Below are 20,641 nucleotides of genomic sequence, written 5' to 3'. Positions count from 1 at the left end.
AAAATAGATCAGACTACAGCGCATTTCTCAACGGACCAACCACATCCGTTTGTAATGACCAAATTAGGCTTCTTAAAATTGCTGTAGAATGCTTCCCTCATATAAATGTTCAGTAGGGGTTCAGCGAAAAATCGGCAGCTGGCAGCAGGAAGTAGCTGCCACTGGCAGCTGACGTCAGCTGCCGCTAATAACCAGAAGTCGGAGGATGCCGCTTTTAGCAAAGCAAATAAATTATCAATTTATATATCATTTTAGTACTTATTTAAATAAAATACTTAAATTTGTAATTTTGTATTTGATTTAAAAAGGTTTATCAAATAAATCAATTAACGAAGATCATAGACATAATACAGAAAACAAAAATTAAGCTACACTTGAAATTATGAATTTGTATGTGTATAAATATAATTTATGAGTGTACATGTTTGTTAAATAATGAAATATATAAATACACATATATTTATTAAATGCACATAAACATTCATTAAAGTCCTGTCTAAAAGAGAGAAAAAAAGAACATTGTCTCAATTACCTTTATTTAAAATCTAATTTTGCCATTATTTTAGTTCAGTTTTACATTTGTAGTATTTCAATACATTCTTGTCTTTGTTTTATAAAACAGCTGTAACTTTTAGAAAGATAGACAAGTTAGAAAGAAAATAATTAGAAAGAAAGAAAAGTTAAGTTAAAGGCAAGTTAAGGGGAAAAAAAAGAAAGCAAGATTAGATTAGATCGCAGAGTGTACATCTGGTAGTATTCTTGACTTGTCACCGACTTCTCTCTCCAATTTGTTACACCTGAATATTTAAATTTGAGGAGCATAAAAATGAGCATGATTAAAAAGAATAATTGAAGACATGTTTCTAAACCATTAAATTTCTCAGTTTTTATTGTAACCACATTTAAATCACAAGAAGTGTAGAACTGAGTGTACACAGAGTGAGAAAGAAAAGTAGTTCTTAAAATAACTTTTTTGTCAAAAAAAAAAACAATGCAATAGCAAAACAAATAAATAAATGGTTGGATATCAGACAATCCCCTGAAAAATTAGATACACACACAAATAAACGACATGGTTCGTGTTGTACGTGTATCATCACGGCTGAGCTTGTCAATAATTCCAATAAATCAGCATGAGCTTTTTTCTAATCAATAGATTAAGTTAACGTGTTAACAAACGCTAATATTTAATGGTAATGGTAAAGTAATTTGAAGTTAATGATCACCCCTTGGCAAACCAGGAGGCACAAGCTGCGTTTCTACAAATGATTAAATTAACCAATTCAAGTAGTCACAGATACACTGTCTCTAACATAAAAGTTAAAATCCAACTTACAGAGCAACAATAATTCATTAATCTGAAAATTAATATACTAATTACGAATTTACCGAGGCCATCACTGAAGATTCACCGGCGCCAATATTGGCTGCTGTCGCTTAACTTTCAGTTAAATGTGATTGGTTGTTACTACGTTGGACGATGCTGATTGGCTGCCACGAAATAGCAGGTCCCTCCTAATATGGCATGTCTTCCGGCTGTCAACGGCAGCTACTTCCTGCTGCCAGCTGCCAATTTTTCGCTGAACCCCCTCTCTAAATGTTTTAAAAATTCACAGAAGTTTGGAATTTTTCCATAGAAGAAAATTAGATACCGGTAATTTGTATTTCTGAGCCGCCGACCGCCCCCTAAAGGAATATAATATTACTGCACCTTAGAAAACAGCAACAATCGACACTTGACGGCTCCGCCCATGTGTATTCTCCATTGGGCACAGCGTGATCACGTGACAGGGCTGCACCGCTCTGCGCCAAAATTCAAAATCTCACCAAATGCGCACTAGAGTCTCCGGAATCTTTTATTTACCCCAATCAAAATATATTTTACAGCACTGCCAGATTTACTCGAATAAACCACCGTCTGCACGGCTGACATGATATGAAGGTTTGATCCGCTTCGTATTATTTGTTATGTGTCTTATTTTTAATGAATTAACAGTAATTTAGCTGTACAGTAACGTTAGGTTAGTTGGTTAGATGGATCACTAGGCCTCATGTCAGATAGATAATAAAGGAAGATCGATTATAATGTAATAATTATATGTATTGATTATATAATAATCTTTTTAAGACATTAGCAATCTTTAATGTGTTTTAAAACGATGATTAAAGCGAATAGAGAAAGAGAAATGAAAGTAAAAGCTAATTATTTTACAGACCATTGCACAAAAACTTGTTCTTGAATGATCTGTCATCGTAATACTAATGACATCAACAATAATACAGCAGATTGAAAGTAATCAATTTGTAACGGTATTTTATATTTTAGAACTGGATTCGTCATTTAAGAGTCGTTGGGCAAAAAAGTCGTTTTATCAACAGACTTTCTTATCGGTACATTTGGACATGATCTGCAAATATATGATATTTATATATATATTATGTATATTTTATATGCGTAGATTTGTTATGACACTTAATCTGCTTTTGATTCAAGATAGATTATTATTTAGTTGTTTGTGTGATTCATCCTCGCGCAACTGTTGCGAAGCTTTCCGTTTTTGTAGGCGAGTAGTTTCTATATACACTGTATTTAAAATAAAAAACGTATTAAATATTATGGTTTTATGTTGTTAGACAGGCATCGGACAGATCCATTTGCTGTGAGCAAACAATGAGAGAGAGCCCAAGGAGACCCATCATCCTGAAGAGGAGGAAGCTGCCATTTCAGAAGAATGAATCTGATGTAGGGTGTGATGAGGCGGATGGGCCGCGCTCCCAGACCACCCTGACCCCGACCCCATCCACTGCCCGCTGCTTTCCCGATGGCATCCGCATCATTGACCACCCCACCATGGCAGACACACAGGTGGTGGTGATACCGAAAGCAGCCGATCTGAAAAGTGTCATCAGTGCTCTGACGGCTAAAGGGAAGGAGTGCGGCCCTAAGGGCCGAAACAAGTTCATCTTGCTCAGTGGCAGCACCAGTTTAGAGGAGAGCAAAACCCTTGGGTGTTTTTCTACAGAACCCGAGGCTGATCTTGGGAAAGGTGAAGCTTAAGAGCATGTTTCCAGCGTATTGATGTTGTGAGTAATTTAAGATGACTGTTTTTCCTGAAATGTTGTTTACCCGTGACTAGTGAAAAAGGAGAATGAGTGCTACCCGCTTGATGACAGTCTGACGAACATCCAATGGCTGGGAAAAATGAGCTCTGATGGACTCGGACCGGAGTCGAACCAAAAATGCCCCAACAAGGACAATCCAAGTGACTGTCTTCAGGTACACGACATTGAAGTCGGCATGAAATAAAAAAGATCTATTTTTCCAAAAATGAAAATACTTACTCCGCTCATTCCAAACCCGTAGGACTTTTGTTCATCTTCGGAACACAAATTAATATTTTTTTTTATTTCGATTTCTATCCCTCCGTAAACAGCTATGCAACTACCACTTTGACGCTTCAAAAATTCATAATGATTAGTTTTAAACATTGATCAGCGAAGAAGCTCAACCGAACCTGCTTGATGTGCGAGAACAAACCTCATTGGTTCTCGCACGTCAAGCAAACATGCTTGAGCTTCCGTTTACCACATCTGATGTGTGAGTTGATGACTGTTTATATGTGAATAAAAGCCCAAATTCAATCTGTTCATCATATAAAGTGATCGTGTCTCTTCAGAAAATGTGGACTAAACAGCTCAGTTCATATGGATTCGTTTTCCGATCTCTTGGTGCGTCAAAATGGTAGTTGCATAGCTGTTAATGGAGGGACATAAATGTCTCAGATTTCAACAAAAAAAGATCTTCATTTGTGAGGCGAAAATGAACGAAAGTATTATGGGTTTGGAACGACATGAGGGTGAGTAATTAATGACAGAATTAATTTTTTTGCGTTAACAATCCCTTTAAATGTTTACAAAATGAGTTAGAAGTAGTATTAAAAAAAAAAAAAAAAAAAGGTAAAATTTTGGCTTTGTTCGAGGTATCATGAAATCAGTGTTTTGTATCGAATATGAATCATGATATATCAATACATATCATGATATGTATTGCTGTACCCCTAATATTTCGCTTTTTTAAGATGACATTTTAATAAAATTGATTTTTTTCTTTCCTCTTCAGCTGCCCAAATGTCCAGAAAAGGAGAAGGACCCTCTGTCCGAGAGACCCCCGTATTCCTACATGGCAATGATCCAGTTTGCTATCAACAGCAAGAATAGCAGACACATGACCCTGAAGGAAATTTACAATTGGATCGAAGACCATTTTCCATACTTCAGAAATGTCGCAAAACCCGGATGGAAGGTAGCGTGTAAAGTTTATACTTTTTCACTCTACACAAATCTCTAATGTATGATTTCTGAGAGTGATTTGTTTCAATCTTTTCTATTAGAATTCCATACGTCATAATCTCTCGCTGCATGACATGTTTGTCCGTGAGACGTCTCCTGATGGCAAGATCTCCTATTGGACGATTCGACCGGAAGCAAACCGCTGTCTCACTTTGGACCAGGTCTACAAGGTGTGTCCTAACACAAATCACACTCTCGCTTCATTATATCCCAGTCACTTTGCAGAGCTGCTTTGTCCATATGCGATTTCATGCTTCAAATGTGGTCATCTCTCATTTCCTGGCTCATCCCACAGCCTTTGGTTGACCCAGTGACCCCCACTTGCCCTCAGACCACACAAGTTGGTTACCATCAAGTAAGATCCCCTTTCCTACTTTAATTCATCCTCTCACGGGGAGATCGACAGGGACCAGCCTTTCTACTTCTGCTGGAATCAGTTATTTTATTTCAGGGAGATTCAGACAGACAGAAGGAAGCATGTTCAGCTTGAGATCATCACTTGTTTGTTTTTTTCTACGAGTCCTCAGAAAGGCAGACAGCACTGATGCCGTAGTTATTTTGAATGTCACACTTTGTACAAAATGTAAACAAAGCCTCTTTGTTCCCGTAGCAACAGAAGAGAGTTCCTCCGGAGGTGAAGAAAGTGATACCTGTCGCAAGCACAGGTGAGTGTTGAGCTGAATGAGAGAGATGAATGTCTCCGAGCACATGAGTCTGTTTCCTGATGGTCATTTATCTCCGCTCGCCCTCAGAGAGGAAGATGAAGCCTCTTCTGCCTCGGACTGACTCGTACCTGGTTCCCATCCAGCTTCCTCTGGGTCAGTCACTCTTCCTGCCCTCCTCCAGTCCCATGTCTCTCGCCACTCCTTCACACCCTCAAAGGTCTTCCACTCCCAGCTCCAGCAGTGCGAGCAAGAGGGTCCGGATTGCTCCTAAGGTAAAACCTAAATGTTTATTTGTGTGTGTGTGGGCATGTTTTTGTGAAATATCAGGACACAAATGTGTATAATGACATGGGTATTACAAAAAGAGTGTGAAATATGAGGACGTTCCCCATGTCCTCACTTTTCAAAATGCTTATAAATCATACAGAATGAGTTTTTTTTTCACAGAAAGTGAACTGCACAGTCTCCTGTGATGGGTAGGTTTAGGGGCAGGGGCAGTGTAAGGGGATAGAAAATACGGGTTGTACGGTATAAAAACCATTACGCCTATGGAATGTCCTCACATTTCACAAAAACAAACGTGTGTGTGTGTGTGTGTGTGTGTGTGTGTGTGTGTGTGTGTGTGTGTGTGTGTGTGTGTGTGTGTGAGAGAGAGAGAGAGAGAGATATTTGAGGTGGGATTTACTTTGAAACAATTTTCATTCAGAAATTACTAGTACATTTCACAAAGAAATGGCAAGAAGCACACTGAATTAAATCTGAAATTTTGAAATAAACATGAGACTAACTAATAGTATTCTCTTGTAAAGTATATTCCAATAATCTTTGTTTCATATACAACGTTTAAAAATTATTTAAACGAGATTGAACAAATATAAACAAAAGCAAAAGGGAAAAGTGTGCACGCATTAATGCTGCCTTCACGTGCTATCGGAAATTTCCTAATTCCCACTTTAGAAGTCGTGATCACGAGCTTGTTGCATTCAAGTGCTTTGTTGTCGGAGTGAACAGGAATCATGGTGGACACCAGGTTATTCTTGCCTATTTTTTGGGAAAATCTTATTAAAACCAACGTCATGTAGTCTCCCATGCACCGACAACCATATAAACATTCCAGATAGTCCGCTTTCGGCTGATTCTGTAATTTCAGTCAAACGCAGCCTATTTTCGCTGTGTACCAAACATACAATACGCTTCATATGATTACTCTTACATGTAAATATGTACTACATTAATGTCAAGACAAGACGACCTAGCTGTTTTGAAAAAAAAAACAATCAAACCACACCTGCCGCAGCAGTCTAGTTCTCCCCGCCACCATGTTTAAAGTTTGACACGCACATCTCGGGAATTGGGGTATCAAAATTATTTCGACATCCGACATCAGAGGGTGTCCATGTGCAATTTTTACCTAGGAAACTCGTATTTACGATAATTTGCACGTGAAGGCAGTATTAAAATCCCCTGGTATTATCGGTAATACAGTTTAAGTTTAAGCTCTTTGCTCAACTTGGTAATATATAGTTATATCAGCCTAAAACTTAACATCAACAACATCCAGGTAAACAAATTTACACAAAATTATGTTTGTTATTTTATTTTATCTTTGTTATACAAAATAAGAACCACAAACAATAGGACAAATACAATAAAACAAAGATACAAATGAAATAAACAGTGCTTTAAGTTTTTCAGGTAGACCTACATTAAATCTATTTAACCGTAGCATTCTTGTAAGAAACAAATACAGAAACTGAATAATAAAATGTAAAACTAAAACACTACATAGTCTTCACATTAATGAAATATACACAGATTCATAATAAAGCTACAAAGGTTATTCAGTCAAGAGCACTGAGTGATTTTCTCTTTTTCTTTTGTTGTTTGACAGACAGCGGCAGGTTTACTGTATTACTGTACTGTCACTTTAAGACATAATATATGGATCCTATTGACACGCATCAGGTTTCGTTCGAACTGGTAACGTTCACTTAAGACATAACCGGCTGTGTTTACATGAATACTCGTCAAGACAGCCATTTTGACAACTCCGTGTGTGTTTGACAGTTCGAGACGAGTGTGTAATGAGGCACAAAACAGAACTTAAAGGGTTAGTTCACCCAAAAATGAAAATTCTGTCATTAATTACTCACTCTCAGGTCGTTCGACACCCGTAAGACCTCCGTTCATCTTCGGAACACAAATTAAGATATTTTAGTTGAAATCCGATGGCTCAGAAAGGCCTCCATTGGCACAATGTTCTTTACACTCTCAAGACCCATTAAAGGTACTAAAGACGTCGTTACAAAGTCCATCTCACTACAGTGGTGCTACAATGACTTTATGAAGCGACGAGAATAGTTTTGGTGAGCAAAAAAAAACCTAAATAACGACTTATTTAGTGATGACCGATTTCAAAACACTGCATCATGAAGCTTCGAAGCGTTATGAATCAGTGAGTCGATTCATGATTCGGATCGCGTGTCAAACCGCCAAACTGGTGAAATCACGTGACTTTGGCGATCCAAACCACTGAATCTATTTTTAACATCAAGCAAGTCAAGTCAATTCTCTGCTATATGCGTCCACCTAAAACTTTGACTTTTCACAATGTTTTGAAGTAGCCTATTAAAATCATTCAGATATCGCATGCCTTTGTGTTATGCATAACGCCATATGTACATTTGCGACATTTCAATAATTTCGATATATCGTGCAGCCCTAAATGGCAGATATGCTACTTTTCTTCTATCCTTCCGAGCGAATGTTCTGTAAATGACATGACTCAGTGCTGCCCACTGACATACTGCACATGCGTCGAACACGCCCACCCCGCGCTTATCTGCGGTTTGGTATACTTTGAAAGCTGCGAGGACACGACTGTGTGTAAGACGCAGAAAATTTTGTGTACCTGGGCCATAAATGGTTTATGGTAGTTCAGAAATCAAATTTATGGTCTTTTCCAGCAGATAATTAATTTCTTGAGGAAGTCATTTTGAAGAAGTGTTTAACGCTTGTGTGTCATGACAGGTCTCGCAGAGTGACGTGAGCTCGGTGATGCTGTGCAATCCCGCCTCTCGGGAGATTAAGGAGGAGCCTGTGTCTATGTCTCTGACTCCTGAGGTGGCCTCCAAAACCAGACCGCAAAAAAACAGCAGCTCCCGCCGCAAACAACGCCTGGTCCGGCCAGCCACGGAGGAGCCCGTCCTGCTTTACCCCGACAGCACTCTCTTCGACTCGGGCGTGGTCTCCGACATCTCCACCTTCCAAGACACTCGGGAGGCGGAGCCTGATCCAGAGCCCCTGCCCACCTGTAAACCTGACTTTGACAGCCCGAATAGAGAATACACTTTTAAAACGCCCATCAAGGGCAGCCACCCTTCCTCATCTACTCCCAGCAAGCCGCCCACAGTGCTGGAGCCCTGGAGGATCACTCCCGTCGGGAAGGGAGGTGTGCTGGACTTCAGCCCCATCCGAACGCCCAGCGGGCCACAGCTCACCCCACAGCGGCACGAACACACGCCCTTCAGTTTCAACAGCACACCCTTCAAGGAGCTGCCGCTTTTCAACTCCCCTCGAGAGCTGCTCACCTGTGCCCGACCCTCCCCGAGACGTCCCGCTCCGGCCTGCTCCAGAGAGCTGCTGCAGGTGGGCGTCGCCAACCGCTCCCTCACCGAAGGGCTCGTCCTGGACACCATGAACGACAGCTTGAGTAAAATTTTAGTGGATATCAGCTTCTCCGGCCTGGAGGATGATGATCTCGGAATGGCAAACATCAGCTGGTCCCAGTTGATACCGGAGCTGAAGTGACTCCTGACTCCCTTTATCTGAGCTGCTCAACTTTCTTCACTGCCTTTGACTTTTGCTATTGATCTCTTCTCTTTTTATAAGGATTTTCTTAATTTCTCTGCTAACAGGTGTTGCTATTTCACTGCCTTTTACTGTACTTGTTTGTGTTTTTTTGATGTGTAGGCCTTTATTTGCTTTATTCGCGAGCAGAACTGTTAGGGACGAATGTACTTAGATATAATTAATTTGCACAAGTTGTAATATATAAATGTGAGCGTGAGAGAGAGAGTGTGTATTATAAGTAATTGGACATACAGATTTAACAGATTCATTCATTCATTTACACTACCCAACTTTACAGTATTTCTTTGTTTTGGAATGATTTTGAACACCTTGATTTAGCCTGATAAGATTGATGGTAAAAATGAGATTTTAAGAGAATTGGGGATAAAATAAAACTGTATGCAAAACCTCACATTTGTTCTCTTAGAATGAAGGGTTGTTGGTTAATTGCAGGTGGTCGTGTAAGTGTTGCACTTTTTTTTACTGTTGTAGAATTTACCAGTCGTTCAGATGGAGTATCAAGCTGTTTATAACATCCCATAATGTGTGCTTTCATGGTTACAAGCATGTCGGAATAGTGACTCATCTCTGCTGCTGCTGCTTTTCTGCATTCATGTTTTTTTTGTGCTATTAAGAACAATAAGACACTTGTGTTCTGGATGTTGGATGTGACCAAGATGAGCATTCTAAGAGATTTGTGTTGCATTCCAAAGCTTTTAATGTTCATTTCCATGTTTAGAGTGATTAGTGAGCATGCACAGAGTTCATATGCTTAGAAGACTGCCGTCAAATGTAGCTGCATTAATTCATGTCACATTATATTGTATTCTTCCAATGTAAAAAAACGAACAGAACAACAACAAAAATGCAAGATGTCAAAAAATATACAAAAACTACACAGTTGACATTTATGGTGTTAAAATATCTGAACACATATGAGCATTAGAAATTAAATATTATATCCTGCAATATAATAGTACATTCATGCACAGACATTTGAAAATCTCACTGCCTTGATACTTGGTTTCTGTAAGTAATGTATTAATCATTGACATTTCTCAACAGTGTAACATGAAAAAAGATGTCCCGTTAAGACCCTCTGCCATTGAAAAAACACATAATAGGATGTGTTTTGTGATTCTTCTAAAGACCGTAATGAAATATTAAACTTATTGAGCTATGAAAACATCATTTGACCGGAAACTACAAGCGTCATTTCCAACAAAGCGTACCATTTGGTTTCTCTTCCTATTGTACTTATTTTGTCAGAATAAATGGATACTTTAAAAATGCTTTTAAATGGGAATTAGAAAAAATCCAGGGCATTTTAATCTCTGTCTTTGACTCTTTGATTTGAATAAAAACTAAATTTATACTGATGAAAAAGTGAGTGGTGATTGATTTGGTGCCAGGATGTTGCTATGCAGTTGCTACACTAAAAAAAATAAAGTTTTTTTATTAGCATCAATGGTTTTGTCGCACAAAAGGTTATTTTAGTGGAAAACGGTTCTTTTGATTATTAAAATCATGGTTATTTTAAAGGGTTAATTCACCCCAAATTTTAACCCTTATGTTCCAAACCCTTAATACTTAAAGGGATAGTTCACTTATTCTTCATTTAGTTTCAAACCTTTATGAATTTCTTTACACACAACTACTAATTTGACGCTTCGAAAAGTTCATAAAGAGATTGTTAATTGAGCTGTTTAGTCCACATTTTCTGAAGAGACACGATCGCTTTGTGTGATGAACAGATTGAATTTAGGCTTTTATTCAGATAAACATTCATTAAAGGAACACACCACTATTTTTGAAAATAGGCTTATTTTCCAACTCCCCTATAGAGTTAAACAGTTGAGTTTTACCATTTTCGAATCTATTCAGCCGATCTCCGGGTCTGGCGGTAGCACTTTTAGCGTAATAATCAAGGAACTCTGCTGTCGTTCCATGGGTGCAGCGGTGCAATTACGCAGCACCTGAAAATAGTCCCCAGCGCTCCCTGTGCAAGCAGGTTGTCACGTTGGTTATGTTGATGGAAGTTAGCCTGTTTTCAGGCACTACGTAATATCATTGCGCCACTGCACCCATGGTACAAAATGGTACATGGCAGCAAAGTTCCTTGATTATTACGCAGGAATGAGAGTATAGTTACTAGCCATACCAGCCTAGAAAATCACAACTTTTCATTTTCCGTCGATCTTAGTACACGATGTAACAACTGAAGAGTCAAGTTTTAAATAGGAAAAATATCGAAAGTCTTTGGTCATTTTTGAGCAAGATGCTAACGGTCTAATCAGATTCAATGATGTATGCTAAGCTATGCTAAAAGTGCTACCGCCAGACCTGGAGATAGGCTTAAAGGATTCGAAAAACGGTAAAACTCAACTGTTAAACTCTAGGGGAGTTGGAAAATGAGCCTATTTTCAAAAATAGTGGAGTGTTCCTTTAAATGTACACATCAGATATGGTAAACGGAAGCTCAAGCATGTTCGCTTGATGTGCGAGAACCAATCAGATTCCTTCTCGTGTCTTACGCAGCACGTTTGAGTTTCCGCAAGAACCAATGAGGTTTGTCCTTACACATCAATTAGCAAGTAAGATGAGCTTCTGTTTATGTTCACTGATCAATTGTATATGTGATTTAAACCCTAATAAAGCAATTGAGTCTTGAACTTGGACTAAACTGCTCAAATCATATGGATTCGTTTTACGATCTCGTTATTAACTTTTTAAAGCAACAAAGTGGTAGTTGCATAGCTGTCAATGGAGGGACAGAAATCTCAGATTTTATTTAAAATATCTTAATATAAGTTTTGAAGATGAGCAAAAGACTGGCTGAATTAACCCTTTAAGAGCTGATCAGTGTAAGGTTCAGTGGGGAACCAAAAATGGTTCTTCTGGCATCACTGTGAAAACTCCTTATTAAAACCCTTTTGTTCAAAAGAGCAATAGTAATAGCAAGCACGACTAAAATGTAAAACTTTTGACGCCAATGGCAAAACTGCTCTGTTAGCACGAGTTTAGCTGGTGTTTGGTGATGCTCCTTCAGTAGGTCTGAACTTCCTGCTGAGCCACTTCCAGAAGAATCTGCAGCTGTCGACTGAAATAATCTGCGCACAATGAAGTTCTGGTCAGTGACTGATCCCAGGAATAATTGTACTGAAGAATCATTCGAAACGAAAAGCACATAAAAGTGTCTTGCAGTACTTACTGAAGGCTCTTTTCCAGCGTTCGGGTATATATGACTTCTTGACCGTCAGGTAATACACAGGTATTCCTGAGATGGTGAGGGCACAGCTGCCTCCCGTGTTCCAAGGGTCCGAATACAAGGACAGGCCCACGATGAAGAAACACACTATGGTAAAGACCACTGCAACCACTAGAGGAACCTGAACACAGTCACAGCAATGTTCAGTGACAAATTCCTACTAATATATCAATTAATAAGCCATGTGAAATGGACCTTGAACGGTCTAGGGTGTTCTGGAAATCTGTAGCGGTGGATGATCATTCCCAAGGTCGCCAAGGCAATGAAGAGCCAACGGGAGAACGACGCGAAGTTGATCAGTTGAAAGATCTCTCCTCTTCCCAACATGATGATGGACAGAGGGTACTGCAAACATCAGGAGAAACATGAGAGGATGGAGAGGAACCAGATATGGCTGGAGGGAGGATGAATGGGAAGTAATTGACTGCATGTAATCTGGATTACATAATCAGATTCCAAAAAATAAGCAGGTCTAGTTATTAGATTATATTGCATTTTCAAATACTTGTAATCAGCTACTCTTACATATTACATACAATGTCAGTAGGCTAAATTACTCAAAATTTATTGATTCTTCTTATTTTCCTCTTTTAAATGTACTTACAGTTTACACCTTCACAATTTTACTTGAAAGATTTTAAGTTAAAATTCCAACACATTCACAGGCTCACAGTTCTCTGATGTTGGTTAATGGTGGCATGCAGGTAAACGAATAAAATATTGAATCTTTTGTTAGTGTTAAAGTTATGTTTTTATTATAAAAGCAGCTTCTTCACAAACCCCAGTTTCTGAAACATTGACGTAATATGTAATGTTTAATGCACTTCATGTTGTTGAAAACAAAGAATGCAATATATTTTCTTTATCTTTGTATTTGTATGCCAATATGGTATAAATCTGGTTCAAATCTATATGATAAATGATGTGTGTTAAGTCAAAAGTAATCAAAAAGTAGTGTAATCTAATAGATTATGTTACAAACTACAATTTTCATCATGCGATTTATAATCAGTAATGGACTACAATTTGTAAGTAGTCATCAATCTTAAAAATAAAGGTTCTTTATTGGCATTGATGGTTCCATGAAGAACCTTTCATATTCAAGGTTCTTTAAAAAGTTATTTAGACGTTCTTTATACTATAAAAAAATGTTCACTGACATGTTTGGGGAACCAAAAAGGGTTCTTATGGCATTGCTGCACTGTAAAATGAACATAATATTTTGAGTTTCTGTTGATTAAACCAACCTCCTTCATTGAAACCAACAATCATTTCTTAACAGTGTGTGAAAACCTTTTGTAACATTTATTTTTGAAAGTGTACTCAGCACTGAATGTGGCTGTACCAGAAAAAGCACAGCTGGCAGTGGTGTTTGTCTGCGGATATGGATCATGGAGAAGATCACCGGAAAGTGACCCTCTCTGGCTCCCACGAACAACATCCTGCAGAGTTACAAAATCGTAACTTTTAACCTGTCAAAGCTTTCACAAATACAAAACATAAATCTAGATGCAAAACTTCTTTTGCCTATTCATTTCTGAGATCCTTACCTGGGTGAACCAAAAAAGCCTCCATTTAGAGCTCCAAGGCAGGAAAGAGCGACTAATATTGGTATTGCTGGAGCTACACCCTGCAGAGCTCGCCCTGCAAACGTCTGCAATGCATTCAGGACAGCACAGTCATAACATTTACTCTCCATTTACTCTCCTGTAATACTCATCTCCAAATCTGTGGTCCACTAACCACTGCCACGGCATCTGATATCAGCAACTCATCTGCGGTCATCACTGTGTAGTAAGCCACATTGACCAGCACGTAACACACGGTAACGGTCACCATAGAGAAAATGATGGCCAATGGAATGGTTCTAACAAGAACGTATGAGAAAGGAATCTTAGGTGTCTTTATGTATTTATGTCAAGTTAACAATTTGGCAGTGCAAGTTCTGTATACCTGTTGGGGTTAATTACCTCTTCGGTTATGAAATTTAAATAAAACCTGTTAAAAAAAACAAATGACTTCACATTATTTTTTAAATACCTTACTTTAGATTTTTAGATATTTGGCAATGACAATACCCACCATCCGCCATATGCATAAAGACCTGAATAAAATGCCAAAGGAAGTTTGGTCAGAGATATAGAATCAGAGTCAAATGCATTCTGGAAATTCTCAGTTTTCCCTGAAACAGAAAAAAAGAGAAGAAAATATTACTTTCCTTCTCATAACACAATTGTTTTTTTGTTTTTTTTTACACAGAAGCGATACATAAAATAATTCTTTAAACTTTGGAAATGTTTCAATTAAGACTATAAAAATCCCAGGGTTATTATTATAATTGAAACTAAAACCATAAAAAATATGTAAATATATTTTTGTTACTTGAAATAAAATAAACATAAATCAAATAAAATATTTAAATAAATAAAAATAAAAATGCAATAAAAAATGTTATTGCAGCCTTTTGCCAGTTTGATTTAATGCACCAAAAAAACTAAAACTGAAATAAAATAAAAAAATAAAAAAACTTTTTCATATAAAAAAATATTTTTTAAGATATTCTTTTTTGAGTGTGTGTGTTCTGGTCCATTTTGACCCAGATAACTTTTTTGATCTATAAGTTAGATTCGTCTTGAACTTATTTTTTGAAACTATACTTTCCCATATCTCACACAGCTAATCAACGCGATATGCATATTTTGAAACTTTTTTTTTCATTTGAAAGTGAAAGTTTATGCAAGGAAAATGAATAGATTTCATTTGAAAAGATTCTAAAGTAATCTTAAATGAACACTGTATGTAATGCATTGCTGTAGATACAACAACGTACCGTTGGCAAGAGCCATGATGCCCGGGATGATGATCAGAATCAGAGCAAACATCTTGATGAAGGTCAGCGAGACCTGCGTACGAGCCGCCATAGACACGCTCCAGCAGTTCACTGCCACCACAAACGCTATAGGTAGAATAGTTTACAGATTTACCTTTTTTAGACTTAATTCGCAGTACAAACTAAACGTTAAAGGGATAGTTCACCCAAAAATGAAAATTAGCCCATGATTTACTCACCCTCAAGTCACCCGAGGTGTATATGACATTCTTCTTTCAGACGAATCAAATCTGAGTTATATTAAAAATGTTCGGACTAATCCAAGCATTATAATGGCAGTAATAGTTACTCGGTTTTTGAAGTCCATAAAAAATGCATCTATCTGTCAAATAACGTGCTCCACGCGGCTCTGCGGTGTTAATAAATGCCTTCTGAAGCGAATCGATGTGTTTGAGTAAGAAAAATATCCATATTTAAAAAGGTATTTCATTTTTTTCCATGGCTCTGCATCAGCCGTCCCCGCGCCATCACTTCCGGCGAATAAGGTCAAAATACATGTAAAATACCGGCGCCATCATAGATATATACATAGATTCCTCATTAGTGCCTGCGCGGATCAGTCGAATGAGGAATCTACGTATATATATCTTTGATCGCTCTAGTATTTTGACCTTATTTGCCTCAAATTATGGCGCTGGGAAAACTAGATGACATTCGTCTGATAAGAGGTAAAAAAATAACATAAATACTGTTCGGTTTCTCGCAGAAACCGATCGTTTCGTGTCTTAAGACATCAATGTGTCGCCACGAGGCGAATGGTTTAATAAGGATTCGTATGTCTATGTGTTTTTACTCTCATTGCTCTCATACTCTAAAATATCCCCATTGACATGCATTATACGACTATCACACTGCAATGGTTGGAGTTAAAAACTTCATTTGTGTTCTACTGAAGAAACAAAGACACATCTTGGATGCCCTGGGGGTAAGCAGATACACATAAACATTTCGTTTTTGGGTGAACTGTCCCTTTAAGTAATCCACTGCCGATAGTAAAGGAACGCCACTCACTGACTCCCAGCACGCTGACGAGTTTGACCAGAGCTGTCGGAGCGGCACATGGGAAGAAAAACGGCTCCACTACATATTGCCCAAAAGCCAGAGAAACATAGGAGGCCACTGCAGGTCTGAAATGACATTTTGACTGATCTAACTCAACTGAATTGAACAATTCACTTAACACTACATGCATTGCGCACACACACACACACACACACACACACACACACACACACATGTTTGGTTTTCATGTTTTATGAGGACTTTCCATAGGCGTAATGGTTTTTATACCGTACATACCGTATATTATATCCCCCTACACTGCCCCTGCCCCTAAACCTAACCCTCACAGGAGACATTCTGCAATTTTACATTTTCAAAAAACATCACTTAGTCTGATTTATAAGATGTTTTCCTCATGGGGACCTAAAAATGTCCCCACAAGGATGAGGATTTCGGATATTGCTATCTTTGTGGGGACATTTTGTCCCCATAACGTGATGATTACCAGTCCACACATACACACACACACACACACACACACACACACACACACACACACACACACACACACACACACACACACACACACACACACACACACACACACACACACACACACACACACACACACACACACACACACACACACACTCACCTGATGAATATGAACTCAGTCCACAGGCGCAAGAAGGCAGGCATGGGCCCCAGAGTCTCCAACAGGTAGGTGTAATGGCCCCCTGATTTGGTAAAGGTTGTGCCAAGCTCAGCATAGCACAGAGCACCTGCGAGAACATGCAATATTTCAAGCATGGGGGAGCTAAAAGTCAAAGTATACACACAACCAGTCAAAGGTTTTGAATAATGAAGATTTTATGTTTTGAACAAAGCTGAATTTATTGGATGAAAAAATCCAGTAAAATTAGGAATATTGTGAAATATTATTACCATTTAAAATAACTATTTTCTATGTTAATATATTTTAAAATGCAAAGCTGAATTTTCAGCATCATTACTCCAGTCTTCAGTGTCACATGATCCTTCAGAAATCATTGTAATATGCTGTTTTGCTGCTTACCAGTTATTATTGATATGCTACTCAATTATAATGGTTCTTATTATTATTAATGTTGGAAATGTTTTTGCTGCTTACTATTTTTGTGTAATCCGTTTTTATTGTGATACTTTTTAGCAGGATTCTTTAAAAAGTTCAAAAGACAATTTGTTTCGAATATAAATATTTTGTCACATTATAAAAGTCTTTAAAAATGTCTTTGTCACTTTTGATATATTGAATGCATCCTTGCTGCATAAAAGTATTTATTATTTTGTGAATATTATACCCCAAACTTTTAAATGGTAGTGTAAAATATTAAGCATACAAACTTAAAAAAAAAAATAATAATAATAATAATGTTACTGAAATAATGGATGCTGTATTTTAAACTGTAATATTATACAATATTACTGTTTTTACTGTATTCTTACTGACCCAATAAATATAGCCTTGGTAAGCAGAAAAGACTTCTATCAACAAAAAAAAAAAAGTTGATTAGATGGTTGTGTACTATGCCAAAATGTTGTTACGCCATTATGGACAGGTTTCTAGTTTCTTGGGACTATTATCTCTGCATCATTGAAATGGGATGATAACCTAAGTGGCATTGTTTAAAAAGCCCATCATAGGTTCTTCTTCGTAAGACAGCATAAAAGTGTGGCGTCTATATACAGCAGTGATAGAAAGCATGTCATCTTTCTTAATCACAGTGTGGTTTGGCAACTCCACGGCTCAGCAGACGAGTCAGATAGTGGCATAGTACGATCTGCCTCAAAACATTTTGTGCCTATTTGTGTTTGCGCTCTGGAGAACACCTAATGTTTCCTTTTACAACGCGTTTCTGCAGCGGTGAGCAACGTAGCCAATCACAGACATGTTTGTTGATCTCTTGAATGCAATGGCCAATCAGAGGTGTTTAGTCAGAATCCACCCAGAACTTTTTGGTCTGTGCTGACTCATTGTGCAGTGCGGGGAACGTGTTGTTTTAGTGTACGTTATTATTGATGCTGCTGAACTCAGACTTCCAAATTCCAACCGCCGCCTACAAAAACCTACAACTTTTGACCGGTATGGAATATAAGCACCAAAGATGTTTCTCACCAAAAGTGGAGAGGACGCCACACAGAGCCCAGACCAGCAGGGACAATCCCACACTGCCCGAATTCATCAATACTCCTTTGGGGGCGATGAAGATCCCACTGCCCACCACAGTGCCAATGATGAAGGAAATGGATGGCAGCAGGCCTATATTCCTCCTCAGATAAATTGGATCATCTTTCATGGTTTTTTTGTTACCTTCATCGGACACATTATCAGTGGCGGGCGCTCTTTTAGAGACCCCCATCTCTCAGTGGCTGATTCAGATCTTCACAAAGAGGGTACACACATAATTTGCACAAATCCCAAAAGTGAAGCTTTAAATCACAGTAAACAATCAACAAGGGTTACACTTTATTTCGATGGTCCAATTTAGAAATTCTACTAACTTTGCAACTATAAGTCAACTAACTAATTAGAGTATTACTAGTAGACTGTTAGGTTACTATTAGGGTTTGGGACAGTAGAATAAGTTGACAAACTTTATAAAGTTACTTATAATCAGTATGTATGTACAATGCAATGTAGTTGCAAATTTACTAATAGTTGGTAGAATGTCTAAAGTTGACCATTGAAGTGTTACCACAACAAAGAAACATGCAGATTTTCAAAGTGATACCAATCTTCTAAAGACATCGGCAAATATTTAAAATGCAAATGCATTTTTAAGTCAAATGTTTTCTACTCACCAGTCAGACTCAGAGGTAATGAAAAGCTAAGAAGTAAGACCAGTATACTTTTCTCATTTGCTCCTTATGCCACTTGTTTTTGCACCTCCTTTCATGCAGAGTAACCCTGGAAACTGACCAACCAGTTCAGAGCTCAGGCAAGAAACAAAGCCAGCAGTCTTCCCCAGATTCATCAACACGAGTAATTAAAACCTTTTAGACGGGAAAAGCCATGTGCCATTGTGCTCTGTATGTAGTGTGCAAGTGTGCACAGCGGGATGCAGGAATCTACCCTGAGGACCTCTTCTTGTTGAGGCAGCTGCAACGGTCACATCTAGGCAACATCAAAAAAATAAAATAAACAAAAATTGATTTCAGAGAATGCACAGTATCCAAGAGCTGATTTTGTTAAGTCTACCAAAGAGATTACTAAAAGTCCTTTCAAAGCATGCTATAGTGTTAGTTTGTGTGTATCAGGGGTCAGTCCTCACTGAGGAGGAGCTTAACAGTAAACTGTTATTTGGCCAGGGGCCACCAACTTTCTCTCTCCTTGTTCTGTGTCTGACTGTCTGCTTCATTCATATAGCAGACATGTGACATCTCCTTCAAACCATGAAGGGCCCCTCTTATGGTTTTTTTTATGTTCTCTTGTACGTGGCAACATGCACCATCTTATAACAAGAGACAAACATAAACAATGCAGATGCATTTAAAAAGCATAATACCAAAATGGAAATGGAAACACGCATGCAGCAGCATGTTTTCTGAACTTGTTTACACTGCTAATGAACTCAAAAACCTCTAATGGGCTCTACCACTATAAGCCATGAGGCAGAGGGACCGTGAGAACGGGGCGAGGCCGGTGGTGAGTGATAAGGAACTCCACCTGCGCGCCGCACCGGTCTTGTGTCTCATGAAGGAGCTTGGGCACATATATATATATATATTTATATACCTTGCAACTTACAGGACTTAAAGGATCCTTTAAGTCCTGTAAGTTGCAAGGTGGGGCCTCCATGGATCGGACTTGGTTGTTCAGCACATCCCACAGATGCTCGATTGGATTGAGATCTGGGGAATTCAGAGTTCAAGTCAACACCTCAAAACTCGTTGCTCCTCAAACCATTCCTGAACCATTTTTGCTTTGTGGCAAGGCTCATTATCCTGCTGAAAGAGGCCACAGCAACCAGGGAATACCGCTTCCATGAAAGGGTGCACATGGTCTGCAACAATGCTTAGGTAGGTGGTACGTGTCAAATTAACATTCACATGGATGGCAGGACCCAAGGTTTCCCAGCCGAACATTGCCCAAAGTATCAAACTGCCTCTGCCTCCGTTGGCTTGCCTTCTTCGCATAGTGCATCCTGGTGCCATGTGTTCCCCAGGTAAGGGACACACAAGCACCCGGCCATCCACATGATGTAAAAGAAAACGTGATTCATCCGACCAGGCCACCTTCTTCCACTGCTCTGTGGTTCAGTTCTGACGCTCACATGCCCACTGTTGGCGCTTTCGGCGGTGGACAGGGGTAAGCATGGGCACCCTGACTGGTCTGTGGCTATGCAGCCCCATACGCAACAAACTGTGATGCTCTGTGTATTCTGACACCTTTCAATCAGAACCAGCATTAACTTCTTGAGCTATTTGAGCTATAGCTTGTCTGTTTGATCGGACCACACGGGTCAGCCTTCATTCCCCACGTGCATCAATGAACCTTGGCCTCCCATGACCCTGTCACGGGTTCACCACTGTTCCTTCCTTGGACCACTTTTGATAGATACTGACCACTGCAGA

The 20,641-nt window shown here is 38.7% G+C and overlaps 2 protein-coding genes across 4 annotated transcripts; one reads left to right on the top strand and one right to left on the bottom strand.

The window, feature by feature from the left end:
- Window positions 1-1,800: 1,800 nt before the first annotated feature.
- On the top strand, window positions 1,801-10,248 carry foxm1 (forkhead box M1). The gene is made up of 9 exons (XM_079817343.1): window positions 1,801-1,942; window positions 2,635-3,047; window positions 3,138-3,277; window positions 4,121-4,303; window positions 4,392-4,520; window positions 4,646-4,705; window positions 4,961-5,015; window positions 5,103-5,287; window positions 8,046-10,248. The coding sequence occupies exons 2-9, from the start codon at window positions 2,672-2,674 to the stop codon at window positions 8,823-8,825; spliced, it is 1,908 nt and encodes a 635-aa protein (XP_079673469.1). The 5' UTR covers window positions 1,801-1,942; window positions 2,635-2,671; the 3' UTR covers window positions 8,826-10,248.
- LOC307126699 (cystine/glutamate transporter) lies at window positions 9,570-19,339 on the bottom strand. 3 transcript variants are annotated; one of them, XR_013816527.1, is made up of 14 exons: window positions 18,869-19,313; window positions 18,183-18,447; window positions 16,683-16,809; window positions 16,037-16,152; window positions 14,966-15,091; window positions 14,218-14,317; window positions 14,089-14,133; window positions 13,879-14,002; window positions 13,686-13,789; window positions 13,481-13,577; window positions 12,331-12,480; window positions 12,079-12,256; window positions 11,325-11,977; window positions 9,570-10,671 (listed from the first exon to the last, which is right to left on the bottom strand). XR_013816527.1 is itself a non-coding variant. In XM_079817344.1 (13 exons), the coding sequence occupies exons 2-13, from the start codon at window positions 18,424-18,426 to the stop codon at window positions 11,913-11,915; spliced, it is 1,476 nt and encodes a 491-aa protein (XP_079673470.1). In that variant the 5' UTR covers window positions 18,427-18,447; window positions 18,869-19,339; the 3' UTR covers window positions 9,570-11,912. The 3 variants fall into 3 exon arrangements, 1 of the variants encoding a protein (XP_079673470.1); XR_013816528.1 differs by having other exon boundaries at window positions 9,570-10,764; window positions 11,223-11,977; window positions 18,869-18,934; XM_079817344.1 differs by having other exon boundaries at window positions 9,570-11,977; window positions 18,869-19,339.
- Window positions 19,340-20,641: the final 1,302 nt, after the last annotated feature.

This window comes from Gobio gobio (genome assembly GCF_949357685.1).
Source record: "Gobio gobio genome assembly, chromosome: 5".
Classification (NCBI taxonomy): domain Eukaryota; kingdom Metazoa; phylum Chordata; class Actinopteri; order Cypriniformes; family Gobionidae; genus Gobio; species Gobio gobio.
The sequence above is the reverse complement of the archived record's forward strand: the minus strand, read 5'-3'. Positions and strand labels throughout refer to the sequence as shown.